Raw genomic sequence first — 14,877 nt, forward strand, 5'->3', positions numbered from 1 at the left:
AAGCCAGACAGAGTGATAAAGATTATGGACCAGATCCAAACCTCAATGAAGTCAACAGAAATAGTCCCATTGACTTCAGCAGGCTTTGGATCAGGCACTGTTACTGCAACTAGATTCTCTATCTGCAGCACTCCAAGGAATCAAGTATCAGCGGATAGCCGTGTTAGTCTGTATCCACAAAAACAACAAGGAGTCCGTTAGCTTAAAAGCTAACAGATTTATTTGGGCATAAGCTTTCACGGGTAAAAAACCTCACTTCTTCAGGGAACAGGTATCAAACTCTTGTTTGTCTAGCTGTTTATTTCATCTTGTGGTGAGCCCTTCCTCCCTGCCCCCCAAAACTATAAACATGAGAACACTGAACTGCATTGAGGCAATTTGGGACTTGCATTGTGTTTCACTGTATCTGAGTTCACTCAACGTGGGTTCCACTCTATTTATCAATCTGTGATTTGAGGCATGATCAAGAGACACATAAAATAAGCAAAGCTGTCATTTGAATTTTGAGCCAGAACATTTGAAAAGGCAATGCTTTTAAAGGAAAGCCAGAAAATGCATGGAAAAATAGATTTGTAGTCAGTGGAGCCCTTTAAGAAAAAAAACATCAGTTCAAAGGAAAATATGAGCAGCATATCAAAGGTTACGTTGGTGGTAAATTTGCATTGCGCTCCTTGTGTAAAGAATCACAGTTAGCCACTTCTGGACCCAGTTTGAACAGTTCTATTAATCTTCAAATAAAAAAGAAAATAAATCAAAATATCAGATAGAACACTGTTATTTGCAAATGTCAAAAATCTGCCTGGCTCCCTCTCTCTTTAAAAATGCAAAGCACATTCACATTGTTCAAGAGTCCTGTTCTAACAAAATTTTTCACACCACTGACAAACTCACATGCTGATGTGGGAAACGGTCTTCACTCTAAACTCTGTCATATCATGTGGTATGGGCATACTTCACTTATCCTCAGCCAGAATAACTTACCACAACCCATCTTGCTTTGCAACCAACACTACCACCACCCACGCCCACTCATGGGTAAAAAATGTGTAATATAAATACTTCACAATTACCATAGCTTACAAAATATGAGAATTCAAGATCTGGCATCATGTTTCAAGATCTAGTTTAGAGGCTTTAAAAAAATGAACAACAGGTTTATTACCCTCAAGAAAACACATTTACTGCAATTGTTTGCTTTCCCTAAAGACCACTAAGGGCTCTCAACAGCTAAATTCAGCCAAAAAGCCTTTCAGCATCATCACTTATTTATTACTGAGAAGACCCATTTCATTAAGTTTGTTGCTCATTTGTCCCTTGGTGGCCTTGACTTACCCAACATGTTGATCTTATCTTTAGTCTGGACTACACTGCCTTTTTAAAAATTAAAACAAGGTGTGCTTCTTCTAACAGATAGGCTGGTGTCCCAAGATAAAAGTCATTCAAAGGACCCCATTGTGAAATGTGTCTTGTAAAATAAAATATTAAAGGCATAGTGGGGTGTGACGACACACAGATATTTTTGCAAGACAAAGGGCTTGGGTTTCTAAAAGGAAAATTAGAACTAGCAGCAGTTTCTATCAAAAACTGTGTTCAGTAAAAATATAAAAACCAGCAAATGTCTGCCCCGTCACACCATTCCTGCTGATGGAGGAAGTTAGCACCACTTCGGGATGCTGACAAGAGAGAGGACCAGCTTGTTAGACTTAGTTGTATTCATTACTATCAGATATACATAGTGCTTATCAAACTCTAATGGCACCAACAATTCCGCATTTTGAAACATATGACACAAATAATACAAAACTGCCATAGTATTAATACTCAAACATTCCTCAGCCCCCAGTGGCTTGTCTACACTTGAACTAACTATTGGGTTTTAACATGTGTTAACTGATATGATTGAAAATTCTAATGTAGACAGGACACAGTCATTTTAGTTGATCTTTGGATTAACCATGACCAGCTAAAATGATTGTGTCCTTCTATACACTAGAATTTTCTGTTCTCTTAGATAACACATGTTAAAACCCAAATGTTCATTCAAGAATAGACATTCTACATATGGGCCCTCATGCCCAGAAAATCAACAAACTCAGATTTTTCCTAACTGGGTGGGGAGTGAATTCCAGAGATGAGTTCTCTTTACTAAAAGTGTCCTGTCTCCAGCCCCTGGACAAATATATCTAGGGACTATAAACATAGGCAGGGTGAGCTTCAGCTATTTTCCAAGCTTCTATTTTAGCCAAGATCTGTGAACACAACCGCACTATGACTGACTGCACAGTCTAGATCTGATTAAACAAAGATCTAGAATTACGGTAAACGTTACTGACGTTTGATGGCAATGCAGTCCAAGCCATCTCACTATCTCTTACATGTCTTACACACATGTTGCACAAAAGAGAATTACACAATAAAACTCTGCATGAGGCAGATAAGCATAACTTGTAAACTTCTTGGGACAGAGACTCTCTTTGTCTAGGCTACGTATGGTACTGAACACATTGCCTGCATGCAATAAATAATGACCAAAAATACAGATAATCAGTATAATATGGTAAAGAGAACGTAAGGGCAAATGGAAGGATTTTTTCCTGTCTTCTGAAGAGTAAGTAGGCCTTTTCTTTCACAATATCATATTGGTGCCTTAAATCAAATCAGTAATATAAAGTCAGCAATTAATTCATGGCTGCAAAAGGAGAAGGAGGAGGATCTGGTGGTTAGGGCGCTAGCTAGCTGTCAGAAGACCTCAGTTCAACTCACTGCTCCACCACAGATTTCTTCTGTAACCTTTGGCAAGTCGCTTAGTTTCTCTGATTCTTTGTCAGCAACATGGGAATAATGATACTTGCCTACTTCACAGGTGATGTTGTAAGGATAAACATATTAAAGATTGTGAGATGCTCAAATACTGTGGTAATAGGGCCATAAAAGCACCTTAGATCGATGGGGGAAAAAACTATATGGAAAGGTTAACTAAAGTCTTAGTAAGGAAGTCACCCTTCTTTTACGAAGGCAGCCTACCAATAAGTCCAGCCATTTGGATTTAATTTCAGTTTCTGTAAGTTTAGCTGTAACATGCAGCAGATGGAGTACTTTATTTATTTATTTTCTCACGTCAATGCTGACATGTTCTAGTTGTCACAGTCACAAACTCCCATTTGTCCAAAGCAAAATACAGTGCTAGTTTACTATGTTCCAAAGAAAGAAAGAAAGTTTGTTCTTCTTGTACAATCTCTCCTATTTTAGATTGCACATGACAATGTAAAAGACAGAGACAAACAACCTCTGTCTCTGTATATGGAGATATTCTCTTTCTCTCTCAGAGATGCTACAGTATGTCATGCAAGGTATCTCCTCCTCTATAGTGTGGCAGCTGCAGCTCCGCACTCATTATGTCTGAATGAATGCGTAGGTACCTCTCGCTGCCTGATAGCATTTTGGAGTCATGGTCTTTTCATCTGTCTACATGGGAGATTGCAGAAAGATAACTTCTTCAAAAGAAAAAATCAGAGGGAGCCATCCTAAACTTCAGCCACCAGGAGTTGGCCAAGAGGGGAAAGGGTGCAGTGGGGGAAGAGGTGGCACAAAATTATTTTGGGGAGCCCTGAAAATCTGATGTATCTAGGTCAGTGGTGGGCAAACTGTGGCCCGCGGGCCACTTGCGGCCCATCAGGGTAATCCTTCGGCAGGCTGCGAGACAGTTTGTTTACATTGACTGTATGTAGGCACAGTCATCCGCAGCTCCCTGGCTGCGGCTCGCCGTTCCTGGCCAATGGGAGCTGCGGGAAGCAGTGTGGGCTGCAGGTATGCGCTGACTGTCGCTTCCCGCAGCTCTCATTGACTGGGAATGGCAAATCGTGGCCACTGGGAGCTGTGGGCGGCCAGGCCTGCGGACAGTCAGTCAATGTAAACAAACTTTCTCGTGGCCCGCCAGCAGATGACCCTGATGGACTGCGTGTGGCCCGTGGGCCGCAGGTTACCCACCACTGATCTAGGTCCTGTTTACTCTTAATACACCCCAACTTTCAAAATGGCTTCATGATCCAATAGGGTTCAGTGGCTGAAGTGACATAATTTGTATAGTGCATGCAGGGGCATTAATCTAAGTGGGAGCTTTTGATCTGTGATTTCAGTGAGCCTGAAAAAGAATAAACTAAAAGATTCCCATTCCTTGTACACCGAATGCTCCATGCAACATTGTTATTCAGGGAAATGTAACAATTTAGACTGTTGGATGGGGGGGTTGGGAGAGGAGTTTGATTTCATAGGCTATGTTTATCTTTTGTCAATACAAATCCTTGATTTAAAAATAGACAGAAGATCCCACAAGGGGATACAATAGAATGAAACAAAACTCTATTACCATAAATGTCTTTGTTTAGAAAAGATGTCTGAAAGTTCAGACACTCAAACAATCAGACTGCCTGAGCTTCCACAGGGACTCCATTATGATTTTGAAATAAATGGAGTAATGCCAGGCATGAAAGCAGCTTGTAGGTCAGATTGTTGAGCACTTCACCATGTTAGAGATTTCAGTGGACCTATTGGTGTTAGTGACTAAGTGCTCAGCAGGGTGAGTAAGGGTAACACAACCTGACCCAATCATGTTAAATGAAAGCAAGATTCTGAGAGCCTTCCTCACTTTGTGTAGTATGTTACTGTGGGAGAGGTGGCACCAAAATCTTGGGGATGTCTTGTGTGCTAAGGTACTACTCATTGTGAGTTAGGGGATTGGAACACGGTCCTGAATGATTTGGTGCCCAACCTGCTCCCATTGAAGTAAATGGCCTGAGTCCTTTGGGCTTGATTGTCACAACTCCAGTTACTCTCCAGCTCAGATCGTGACTCCAGCCATGGGATAGGGAGCAGGGGCTATTCCCTATACACTTCCCAATGCAAGAAAATTGGCAGTGAGGAGAATGGGAGGAGCCCTGTCTTCGAACTCATACTCATTGCCCCTCATAGAGTAGCTGCCTGGGTTCACAGTATCGGGAGAAAAAGGATGAAGTAACTTACTCCCTCTCCAGAGAAAGGTGGGGGGAAAGGGGATAAACTGTGGTTCTGAATCACAGTTCATTCTTTGGTCTGCTCCAGGCCTGACACAGCTATGTGATACAGATCTGCTCTTGCACATGTGGAAACTAACCTGTTAAATTAAATTAATGCCAAAGTGATATGTACCATAAAACAGGACAACCCTAGATTAATGGAGCTCATAAAATTAGGAGAGAAAAAATGAAGTAATTTTCCAGATACAATAATAGGATAAAGCACTTTGGACAGCCCTGAAATTACCAATAAAATATTTACTTTACTTGCTTTAAAAAAAGAATCCTGTACATTCTGCAGGCATGCGGTACCTTTCATCCATAAGTACTGAAGTTACCATAACAACTTGATCCATTTGCTCAATTACGTAATTTTTATCTCAGTATTTTGGAATATTCTTGGCTTGTTTAAGAATTGCAGTTGCTTTGCAAGTACAATGAATAATTTAAAATGCATTTAGGATTATTGATTATGCTTTTTAAAAAAATAGCTTTTTATTAAGTCAAAGTTAAATAAAATGTTAACATACTACATTGTATAGTATTTATTCAGGATCAGGTTAATAATCAAAGACCCTGACTAAAGACTCTGGCTTGCTAGCCGAGGAGCCCTTCTTCTCTGAGTATCAGAGGGGTAGCCGTGTTAGTCTGGATCTGTAAAAAGCAACAAAGAATCCTGTGGCACCTTATAGACTAACAGACGTATTGGAGCATGAGCTTTCATGGGTGAATACCCACTTCGTCAGACTCAGTCCTCTGAGTATGCTAGAAATTTCTAAATAGCTACCTCGTTTTGGCAAGAGATAGAATATTAGTTTTGTTCTCTAAAGTACTGTATAGTAGACTGTAAGATCCCTGGAGCAGAGGTTGTCTTTTTGTTATGTGTATCAATAATGCCTAGCATAAAGGAGTCCTAATTCCTGGCTGGCACCTCTAGACACTAACATGACATAAATAATAAATAATATAAGTAGGAGGAATGAGGCTTTTAAGTGTAGCATCTTCACTTTTTAGCCAAATACCTGATAACCTTTAATGCCCATTTTAATTACTTGATAAGCCAAGGTGTTCATGCATCTTTTGTGTAAAATGCTCTCTGGACTCTCTTCTTCAGCATTTGGAAACAAAAAGTAATACTGTGGTTGTTAGCTAGACTTCACCAACGTTCCCAGTGAAAACATCACTGACCATATTCCGCCTACATTCTATCCATGCTTATCTATGTTATGCAGGCTACTCAAGGGGCTAGATTCTGCCATTCTTAGGGCTTGTCTATATGAACAGTTAAAATGCAGTGCAAGCTGGGTGTAAGTCTATCCTGCACCAGCCTGCTGTGTACTAACTGTCCATGTGGACACCACACACTGAACATTCCATAGTGTGCTTTGAGCTACACCATTTTGAAACAGGAGTCGATTTACACCCCAGCTTGCCACGTGCTAACTGTTCATACAAACAAGTTCCTAGGCACGCTGTGTACTACCTACTGCTTGCAAGTAGCCGCTTGGTAGTGCTCAGTAGGAGTAAGGATGGCAGAATCTGGTTCACAATTTTCCTGATAACATAAGAATGAGCTTTCTGTAAACACTGCTGTGATATATAACAGGAGCGTGCAAAGCTGAAATCTATATCTGACCCCAGGTATAATAATACGTACCATGACCATCATCCAAAAATTCAGTTATGGTTGCTGAAGTGCATTTTGACCAGGGTTTGGAAGCATCAATGCTAGTCAGGATGGAGGACATTAAGCGCTTATCTTCCATGGAGCCAAAGTTCTCCTCACAGAATTTGGAGTCATCATGGGAAAGCCCAAGCAGGTGCCCTGTAGGAATGCAAGTAGGAAATGTAATTATATTATTTTGCAGTGAATAGGATTTTAGCAAGTGAAGTGTATATTCAGAATTGGATGCATCAATCTGAAATGACAACATGAAGATGACCAATTTTAAGCTTCCCATTGGTCAGATTCTCATCTTGAAGTCAACAGAGTTCTGCTGATTTACATCAGTTGAGACATAAATGGAGCAATGCTGATTTATATCAACTGAAGATCTGGTCCTTAGTGTTTGCAGGATTGGGGACAAAAGGTGTAAAAAGGAGGACAAACAATGATCTCTACAAATACATTGATATTCTGTTACTGACTTGTCAGGAGGGTGCTCAAGATGAATATCTCTGAGTGTGCTCAAATACCAGATTTACTGAGCTGCTAAATTAGCAACATCTACTTCTCTCAGTCTTCGGAAGTAATGTGTTTGCTCTATTCATTCAAATACATTTTCTATTTCAAGAAAACATATAATGTATTCCTACATACTGTGGCATAAATGTTCAGCAGAATTTAGCTATACAACTCTCTTTAAATTTAATTAGTCTCATATAGTTAAAACCTGTACATTGCAATGAAAATTGATCCCCATTACTGTCTGCTATAGTAATGTGATATTATTATGTGGTAATACAATGTAAATAACAATTCTATACAACAGTATGCTTGCACTCATTCATACATTACTGTAATAATATAGTAAATCAAATATTTACCGGTACATGTAATGAATGTCTAATTATAGAGTTGTGATATCTATGACATGTAGGCATTTTTTTCTCTGTACATATGAATATTTTCCTTTAGGAATATTTAATATGTATGAGCCATATTCTGCTACCCTCACTGTGCAGGAAGGCAGTACTCATGTTTTAGGGTGGTCAATTCTGGCCCTACATTACCATTTAAACACTCCATGCAAACATCAGTTTAAAAGAGCTGAATTTTTTGTTGTTGTTGAAGGCAACTATTGATGCTGAATAAAATGTAATGGCAATATTATTATCTTGAAGAGATGGATCTCTTAGAAAGAGCGATTGAATAATCAATGTGTCATTGGCAATCTATATTACAAATTCTATGATGTTATAGACTGATAGCTTAGCATATCAACAACGAATTTAACAATGAAGGCTCTATGATGTTCTGCTTCTGAATTTGCTAAAAGCCCTGCAAGCCTTTACTCAAACAATGAGCTTCTTCAAGAAACCTGAAGACCACGCTTCTTTTTGCTGTCTCACCATACGATGTTATCAGTTCACAGTACTTGTATCACATTAATGAAATGAACGGCAGGCACCAGAGTGTATTCAATGTCTGAAAAGAACTCTACGAGCAATCCAACTGACATATTAATAAAATCAGACTCACATAAGCCTCTTAGCCATGTAACTAGAACTGCTTTGTGCTGACTTGTTAAATCACTGCCTTGTAACAAATTTACACCATTAATTCCCACAACTCGGCTGACATGTTGCAGGAGTGTTGGTCAGTTTCTAATGAGAACAACTGGCTATTACTGTGGCTAAAGCTAAATGAACTTGTTGATGCATTGATTATATATATTTCCAATCAAAATAATAGGAGTATTAACGTAAAAATAATTAAAAATAGCCTAACAGCCATGAGAATACTATGCTGATGAGATCTAACAGCATAATGGATGGCAGCTTTAATGGCTCAAAAACAATTGACAGCGTGAAGTCTAAATATCAAAGGTCATTAGAGGATACTAAGGTTGCATTAATTATTTTCAGGATAATGTGTTTGTGAAATAAGGCATTCAAATCCCATTAACAACAAGAGGAGCTGCATTTCTAAGTCTTTGGGCATTGAGCTAAATATTTGCCATTATGATTCCATAAAAAGTAGGGATACATAACATTACATGGCACACGCTATACACTGAGTATTTGGATATGGATAGCGATTGAGTGTGAATCAGCAAGTACAAAACTTAACAATAAAAAGGGAAGACCCACTGAAGTTAATATTAAGCATCAGTGAGGTTAAATAAAAAATGTATTTATACATTTTTATATATTCCCCAGTATGTTCCAGGATAACATAGCTGGATCAGCACAAAGCTGGCCCTATAAATATATGCCATCTGCTCATGTAGTCCAATTACTACCTAACAAAATTAATGGTGACCTAAGTCACTCAATGGACTACTAAACTTTTCACAGTTGCAAGTGCTGTAGTGAATCAACGTTCACACTGTCCATTGGAACTATTCAAGATGTATACCTCTGTAATTGAGAGCAGAATCTGATGCTAATCCAGATTTACATCAAGGTAACTGACAACAGAATTTGGCCTACAGTTTTAGGAGCAATATAGCCTCCTGTTATTTTTTAATTAAAAATATTGCAATAACTCAGTACAATAACATGACGTTGCAATAACTCAATGTCATTCATGAATGACATTGTTGCTGCTTGGGAAACTATTAATCACCTTTAATTTAGATCTTACTGGGCTTCCTATCTCAAAGTAAAAGGCTCAGATTATTTTGGAGCTTGTTCATACAGCTACAGTTTTGTTAACTAAAGCAAATTTAGAGAATGTAGAATCAATGTTTTGGCACGTTAAAAAAAGTGAGTAATCAATTCTGTCAAAAAACAATTTTAGTAGCTTCCTGATTTCTGAGATAGTAAATTTGAAATTACAATTTAAATAGGCAAGACAAAAAAAGAGTGGGAAAAAGGTAGAATTATTATCACCATTGTACAGGTGGGGAACAGGCATTATTGTTTCCTCTTGTCACATGTACCTTCCTTTCTATCCTTCCATCCACATATCCAACACTAGCACCCATATCCACACCCACCTCTACACAGAACGAATAGTAGGGTAGCAAAGTCAAGCACTCAAAAGTTAGAGAATGCCTGAATTAAAGTTGCACATGCAACCTATAAGCAGGCAAAACCACACTGAAAACTACAGATAAGAACAGAAATCTTGGGAAAATATTCTCCTAACAAGTGTTTTTATAAATGGTGCCAACAGCAGCATGACACTACTTTGTACTACTATGAACTTCAAGTCAGGAAAGAATAATAACAACACTAAAAAGGCTCCCAACGGCTGTCTGACAATGACTGACTCTGACTGAGTTAGAAGATCATCTTAGGTTTTTTACTGAATGAGGCATCTTATTGGCGTTGACAGTTCCCACTGAGTGAAAATGACACAATCTTATTTTCCCAGAAGGACGGTTTTTAGTTATGTTATGCTGCAGGAATGCACAAAAGGGTAAAAGAAACAGAGAGTGGATGATGCACAGTTCCCCCTGGTGCATGCTAGTCTTCTTACACATTAAACTGTTCTCTTCCAAAACAGCAAAAGAGAATGTAAATGGACTCACAGCCTCATTAATGCATCTGTTTTGAAATTAGGGAAGGATTGCTTATTTTCCAAACTATTAAAAGCAACATTAAAACAGTATAAGGACTTTCTCATTAGAAATGCTGAATCCCCGTTGTCAATGTGCCCTCAGAACCTATTGATGCCAATGGGAGAGGACAGAACTCAGCACTATGGAGCAATTCTTAACACCTCACAGGGTTGGGGCCTATAGTCTTGGCTGGACAAACAGAATCTTGCAGAAAAGTGAAAATACTCCTAAGGGACTGTCACAAACCCACCAAAGCCTAAATCCTCTCTGAAAACCAGTGCACAATAGGCCTGATTCTCAGTTAGACCACAATTCCTTTACTGTTCTCTGGCAGAACAAAGGGTTGCAGAGGTTCTCTCTGGCCAGCGTGGAGCTCGCATAAAGGGCTTTATGCTAGCCTTGCTCACAGCACCTGGAATAAAGGATGGTTTGGGGGCACATACGGGGTGTGTTGGGAGCTGTGACCAGAACATTTTGGCTGTTATCTTCTTCCCAGTTCTGTGAAAGCAGAACTGAAGTTTGAGGGCACCGAGTCTGCACTAACTTATGCTGAGAGTCAAGTAGATCCCAGTGGGCCTCTGTACATGGGGAGTGAAAAGGTAGCTTCAAACCACCTTTACTCTCCATCCCTGTCCCCAGGGCCAGCCCACAACATTTTGGCACCTGAGGCGGGGAGCTCAAATGATGCCTCCATGCCCCTTCACTTGGGCCAAAACTTTGAAAGTTCTCAATTCTGCTCTACTACCTACCCCAATAAAGGAGAACTAACAACTTAAAATGCCTTGTTCAAAAATTCTAAGTAACACAACTTTCTAATGCCTGAACAGCAAATGTAACTTTTCCTGTCTGCACAGTAAACACTGGCATTTTAATCTGTTTGAATAATAAAAGTGGTGCTTTACGTGCCTTCTTGGTTGCAAAAATCTGAACTGCTTCCTGAAGGTCCACAGTCTGGGCCAGTTCATGCTCCACTGAGATGGTTGCAAGGCTGACCAACCTCTCCTGTGTCATTGTGGAGCATAGATGTATTTTTATTAACTTCAGCTTGGAGAAGCTGCGTTCTCCACTGGCAAGTGTTACAGGAAGTATTAGAAGTATGTACAGAGCAACAAAAGCATTTGGAAAGAGTGTGGTCATTTTATCTGTGCACATATATTCCAGAACAGCCTTTGGAGTTGATCCTGCTGAAATGTATCTTGAAAGGACTTTCAGTTCATCACCTAAATCACTCGCATCAATATTGAACATCATCATGTGTCAACACTGTCATATCAGCTCCTGTAGTATCATCAATGTCAATAAATTCTAGAAAATGCTCTCTGACAGTCACCATTGCAGGGACATTTTCACTAGGTTCTGTTGCTGTTACAAAATGCACCATTAAAGTCATTTGTTCTGTATGGCTGATGTCAGGTGTACAGTCCAGAATAACAGAGTAATATCTTGCTGACCTCAGATCTGTTTGACTTTTGTTGCCAGTAACTGTATGATCTCATTCTGAATTGTTTTTCCAAGATAGTGGTGTGTGTACATTTCTTGGGTGGTGACTCTTCTTAGATGCTCCTGGAGTACAGCATCAAACTCAGCCATCAGCTCCACAATTTTAAGGAAGTTTCCATTGTTTGGCACATACAGCTGATCTGAAGTGCCACGCAGTGCTAGATTTTGGGTAGCAAGCATTCTCACAAGGGCAATGAGCCTTTTCAGAACATTTTGCCAGTAAAGAGACGCTGATGCAATCTTTTCTTGATGCTGATCATCTATGGTGGCCTTTAACCTTAGTCTCATCTCAAGCTCTTTCCACCTATGGAATGCTCTCTGGTGATTTGCTGCCTTCTTATGGCATGCCAGATTTCTAGCCAGATTTTTCCAATCCTTTGTTCCTGTAGAACCCAATGTGGCTGGAACTTTACACTGGAAGAGTTTGCAACCAAAATAATATGCAGTATTCTGGGTTTTTGAGTAATTAAGCCATGGCTTCTCTACTTTGTCACCCCCTACCCCCAATCCGAGTCTGGCATCTGAGGCGGCCACCTCAGTTCACCTCATGATAAGGCCAGCCTTGCCTGTCCCAAGAACAGCCTAAATGAGAATTGGGCCCAACATATAGCATGTAAACTGCAATGTAAAATGCAATCAAACATCCAAAATCGTGTTTGGGAGTAAAGTCTGTTATGGGTATACATTCAAGTTTAGTCCCTGGATTAAACAGCATACTAAAGTATAGTCCCTAAACTAAACTAAGTTTGATCATTGGACACATGCGATGACACAGCATGCTAAAAAATATTATAAACAATGTAATTTGTTTACTTAGGAAGCTCAGCTCAGAGAAGCTCAGCTCAGATGAAGCATCTATTTTCAGCATACCTTTCAACTAATATTCCAGCTGGGATAATTGAGATACAAGAAGGTCAAGAGACTTGCCCAAGGTTATACAATGAGTCAGTAGCTCACATGGGATTAGAGTCCAGTGATACCCTGGCTCAGAGGTTTTTGCTCTAATCACCAGTCCATACATTTTGGATAATCACTTTTTTTCACTTCCGTGCAGTAACTCGTTTAGAATGAAAACAATTTTTTTACATTATTTTTCTAACTATGAAAAACAATTGGTCTTCATTAAGAGCCACATCCTGCTATCACTCACAGGGAGAGATCACTCTGGAGTCAATGGGAGCTTTACATAAAAACCGATGACCCTATGGAATAGTGATTTACAAAGTTCTGTTTTATAAGGTGTTTTGAATTGTAAAAGCACAACAAAATTCATACTGAGAATCTACCAATGTGCTTTCCCCTCTACTTCCATTTGAATCTTCATTTTCTCTGACTGGTATTCTTCAATTATGACCAAAAAATTACTTTTTAACTTAAATCTTCAGCCCAGAGGCAATTTTAAAATCTTATAGTTAGTAAAGCTCTGGATCACTGACCTGAACCTTAATGAGTTCATTGAAGTTCAGTGCAATAGCAGACAAAGACAGAAAACAACACAAGGGCCTTGTCTTACAGACCTCGCATAGACAGAACTCCTACCAGTCACTTATCATAACAGGCTGCAATGGGAGTTCACATAGACATTCAGTCCAGGATCTACATCAGGATCTGCTGGTGTCGACCTTGATGGGGCACATGGGTGGCAGAAAGGCCACTGAGGAAAGGTTCAAGAGAAGAGAACAGCTGCCATCTTGCCTCCACTGGGGTGAGCGGGGAAGATGGAGAGGGAGGACTGCAGAAAAGTAGCTCATCCCAAAAAATGTTTAGCATTGCCTGGGAAGAAGGCATGGCCAGAGGATGTGCTGATTCAGCACATTCTTTCAGCAGCCTCCGTCAGCAGGATTCCTGTGCCTTAAATCTGTTTCCCAAATTTTGAGGAACACCACATGAATTCCCTAATGAGACACAAGGAGATTAGATGCTTCAGGAATGTATAAATTACATCTCCCTGTGCCAGGTTCATTGGTTCTCTGACTACAACATGAGGACTACATGGATCAGGAGCACAACGTTTATCTTCATTTACAGCACTACCAGAACATTAAAAAATGCTTTGCTTGCCTCTAGAACATGAAAGGGTATGCGATGCGATGCACATGCCCAATATACACTTTTACTGATAATAATGATCATGTTGAAACATCAGGCAAAATCTGGTTTCATTCCCACTTCCCTTCAGATGGCTGGGACACTGATATTTGACTCTGTGGCTTTAATTTATGATGTTTCAAGAGCCACTGCAGCTTTTCAAAACATAGCCTTGTTTAATCTAATCATGTATGGGGGTATATTCCTACCTACATCAGCACAACTCCCGAAAACCTCTAACCACAGCAGTAAAACTCGGCAGTGAGGCTGTTGTGTCTAAGCCATTTCCTAAGTCTCTGGCTGAACATTTTGCTCTGATTTTGGATCCTCTCACTTCTCCTTCAAAATCACTTTACAGCCTTCAGTAAAGCAAGGAACTTAACATGCTTAAAACAAGCATTAGAGAAAGAAAACTTACATATGTTCAGAAATTGAGGATTCAGGTATTCTAAATCAAATCAACCTTCTTTCGCCATCCCACCTTCCACTCCCACCTATAGCCAATAACAAACTGCCCTAGCTTCAGGAAAAGGGTTATTTTTAAGCCCCATGTGTGCAGCAGGTGGAACAATTATCATCATTACAAGTTAGTAAAAATATTTCTGGATGAGCCAAGAATTTTTAGTAAAAATTTAACCTGGCATTAACTACAAACCTTTTGTACAGCTCATGTTTGTTTTTGAAACAGCAGCTGAAGTCTCTGCCCTGTTCCTTACTTCTCACCAGGGCTTAGGCTAGGTCTACACTGGGCAGGGGGTGTCGCAACACTAGACGCGATAAATCAATCCCCGATAGATCGATCACTACCCGCTGATCTGGTGGGTAGTGTAGACATACCCTTAGAGTTCAGTGCTCATCTTGTTCCTGAGGGCTTAACCCAGATGCTTTGGTAGTATCAAAAGTTAAAATGTAAGCTTGAAAAAGAAGATATAAAAAGAATGTATTAAGTAGTTCTTCCCATGGATACTATTCGAGAAGATTTGAATGAACTGTAGTGTCTTGGTTTT

The 14,877-nt window shown here is 39.7% G+C and overlaps 1 protein-coding gene across 1 annotated transcript in view; it reads right to left on the bottom strand.

Annotated features, from left to right (window-relative positions):
- Window positions 1–14,877, bottom strand: part of ADAMTS5 (ADAM metallopeptidase with thrombospondin type 1 motif 5) — a 51,297-nt gene that overhangs the window by 15,457 nt on the left and 20,963 nt on the right. The window contains exon 3 of the mRNA XM_050957463.1: window positions 6,709–6,876. Within this exon, the coding sequence (XP_050813420.1) occupies window positions 6,709–6,876 (168 nt within the window). The remainder of the gene's footprint in view (window positions 1–6,708; window positions 6,877–14,877) is intronic.

The sequence above is a fragment of the Gopherus flavomarginatus genome, chromosome 1, assembly GCF_025201925.1.
Source record: "Gopherus flavomarginatus isolate rGopFla2 chromosome 1, rGopFla2.mat.asm, whole genome shotgun sequence".
NCBI classification, from domain to species: domain Eukaryota; kingdom Metazoa; phylum Chordata; order Testudines; family Testudinidae; genus Gopherus; species Gopherus flavomarginatus.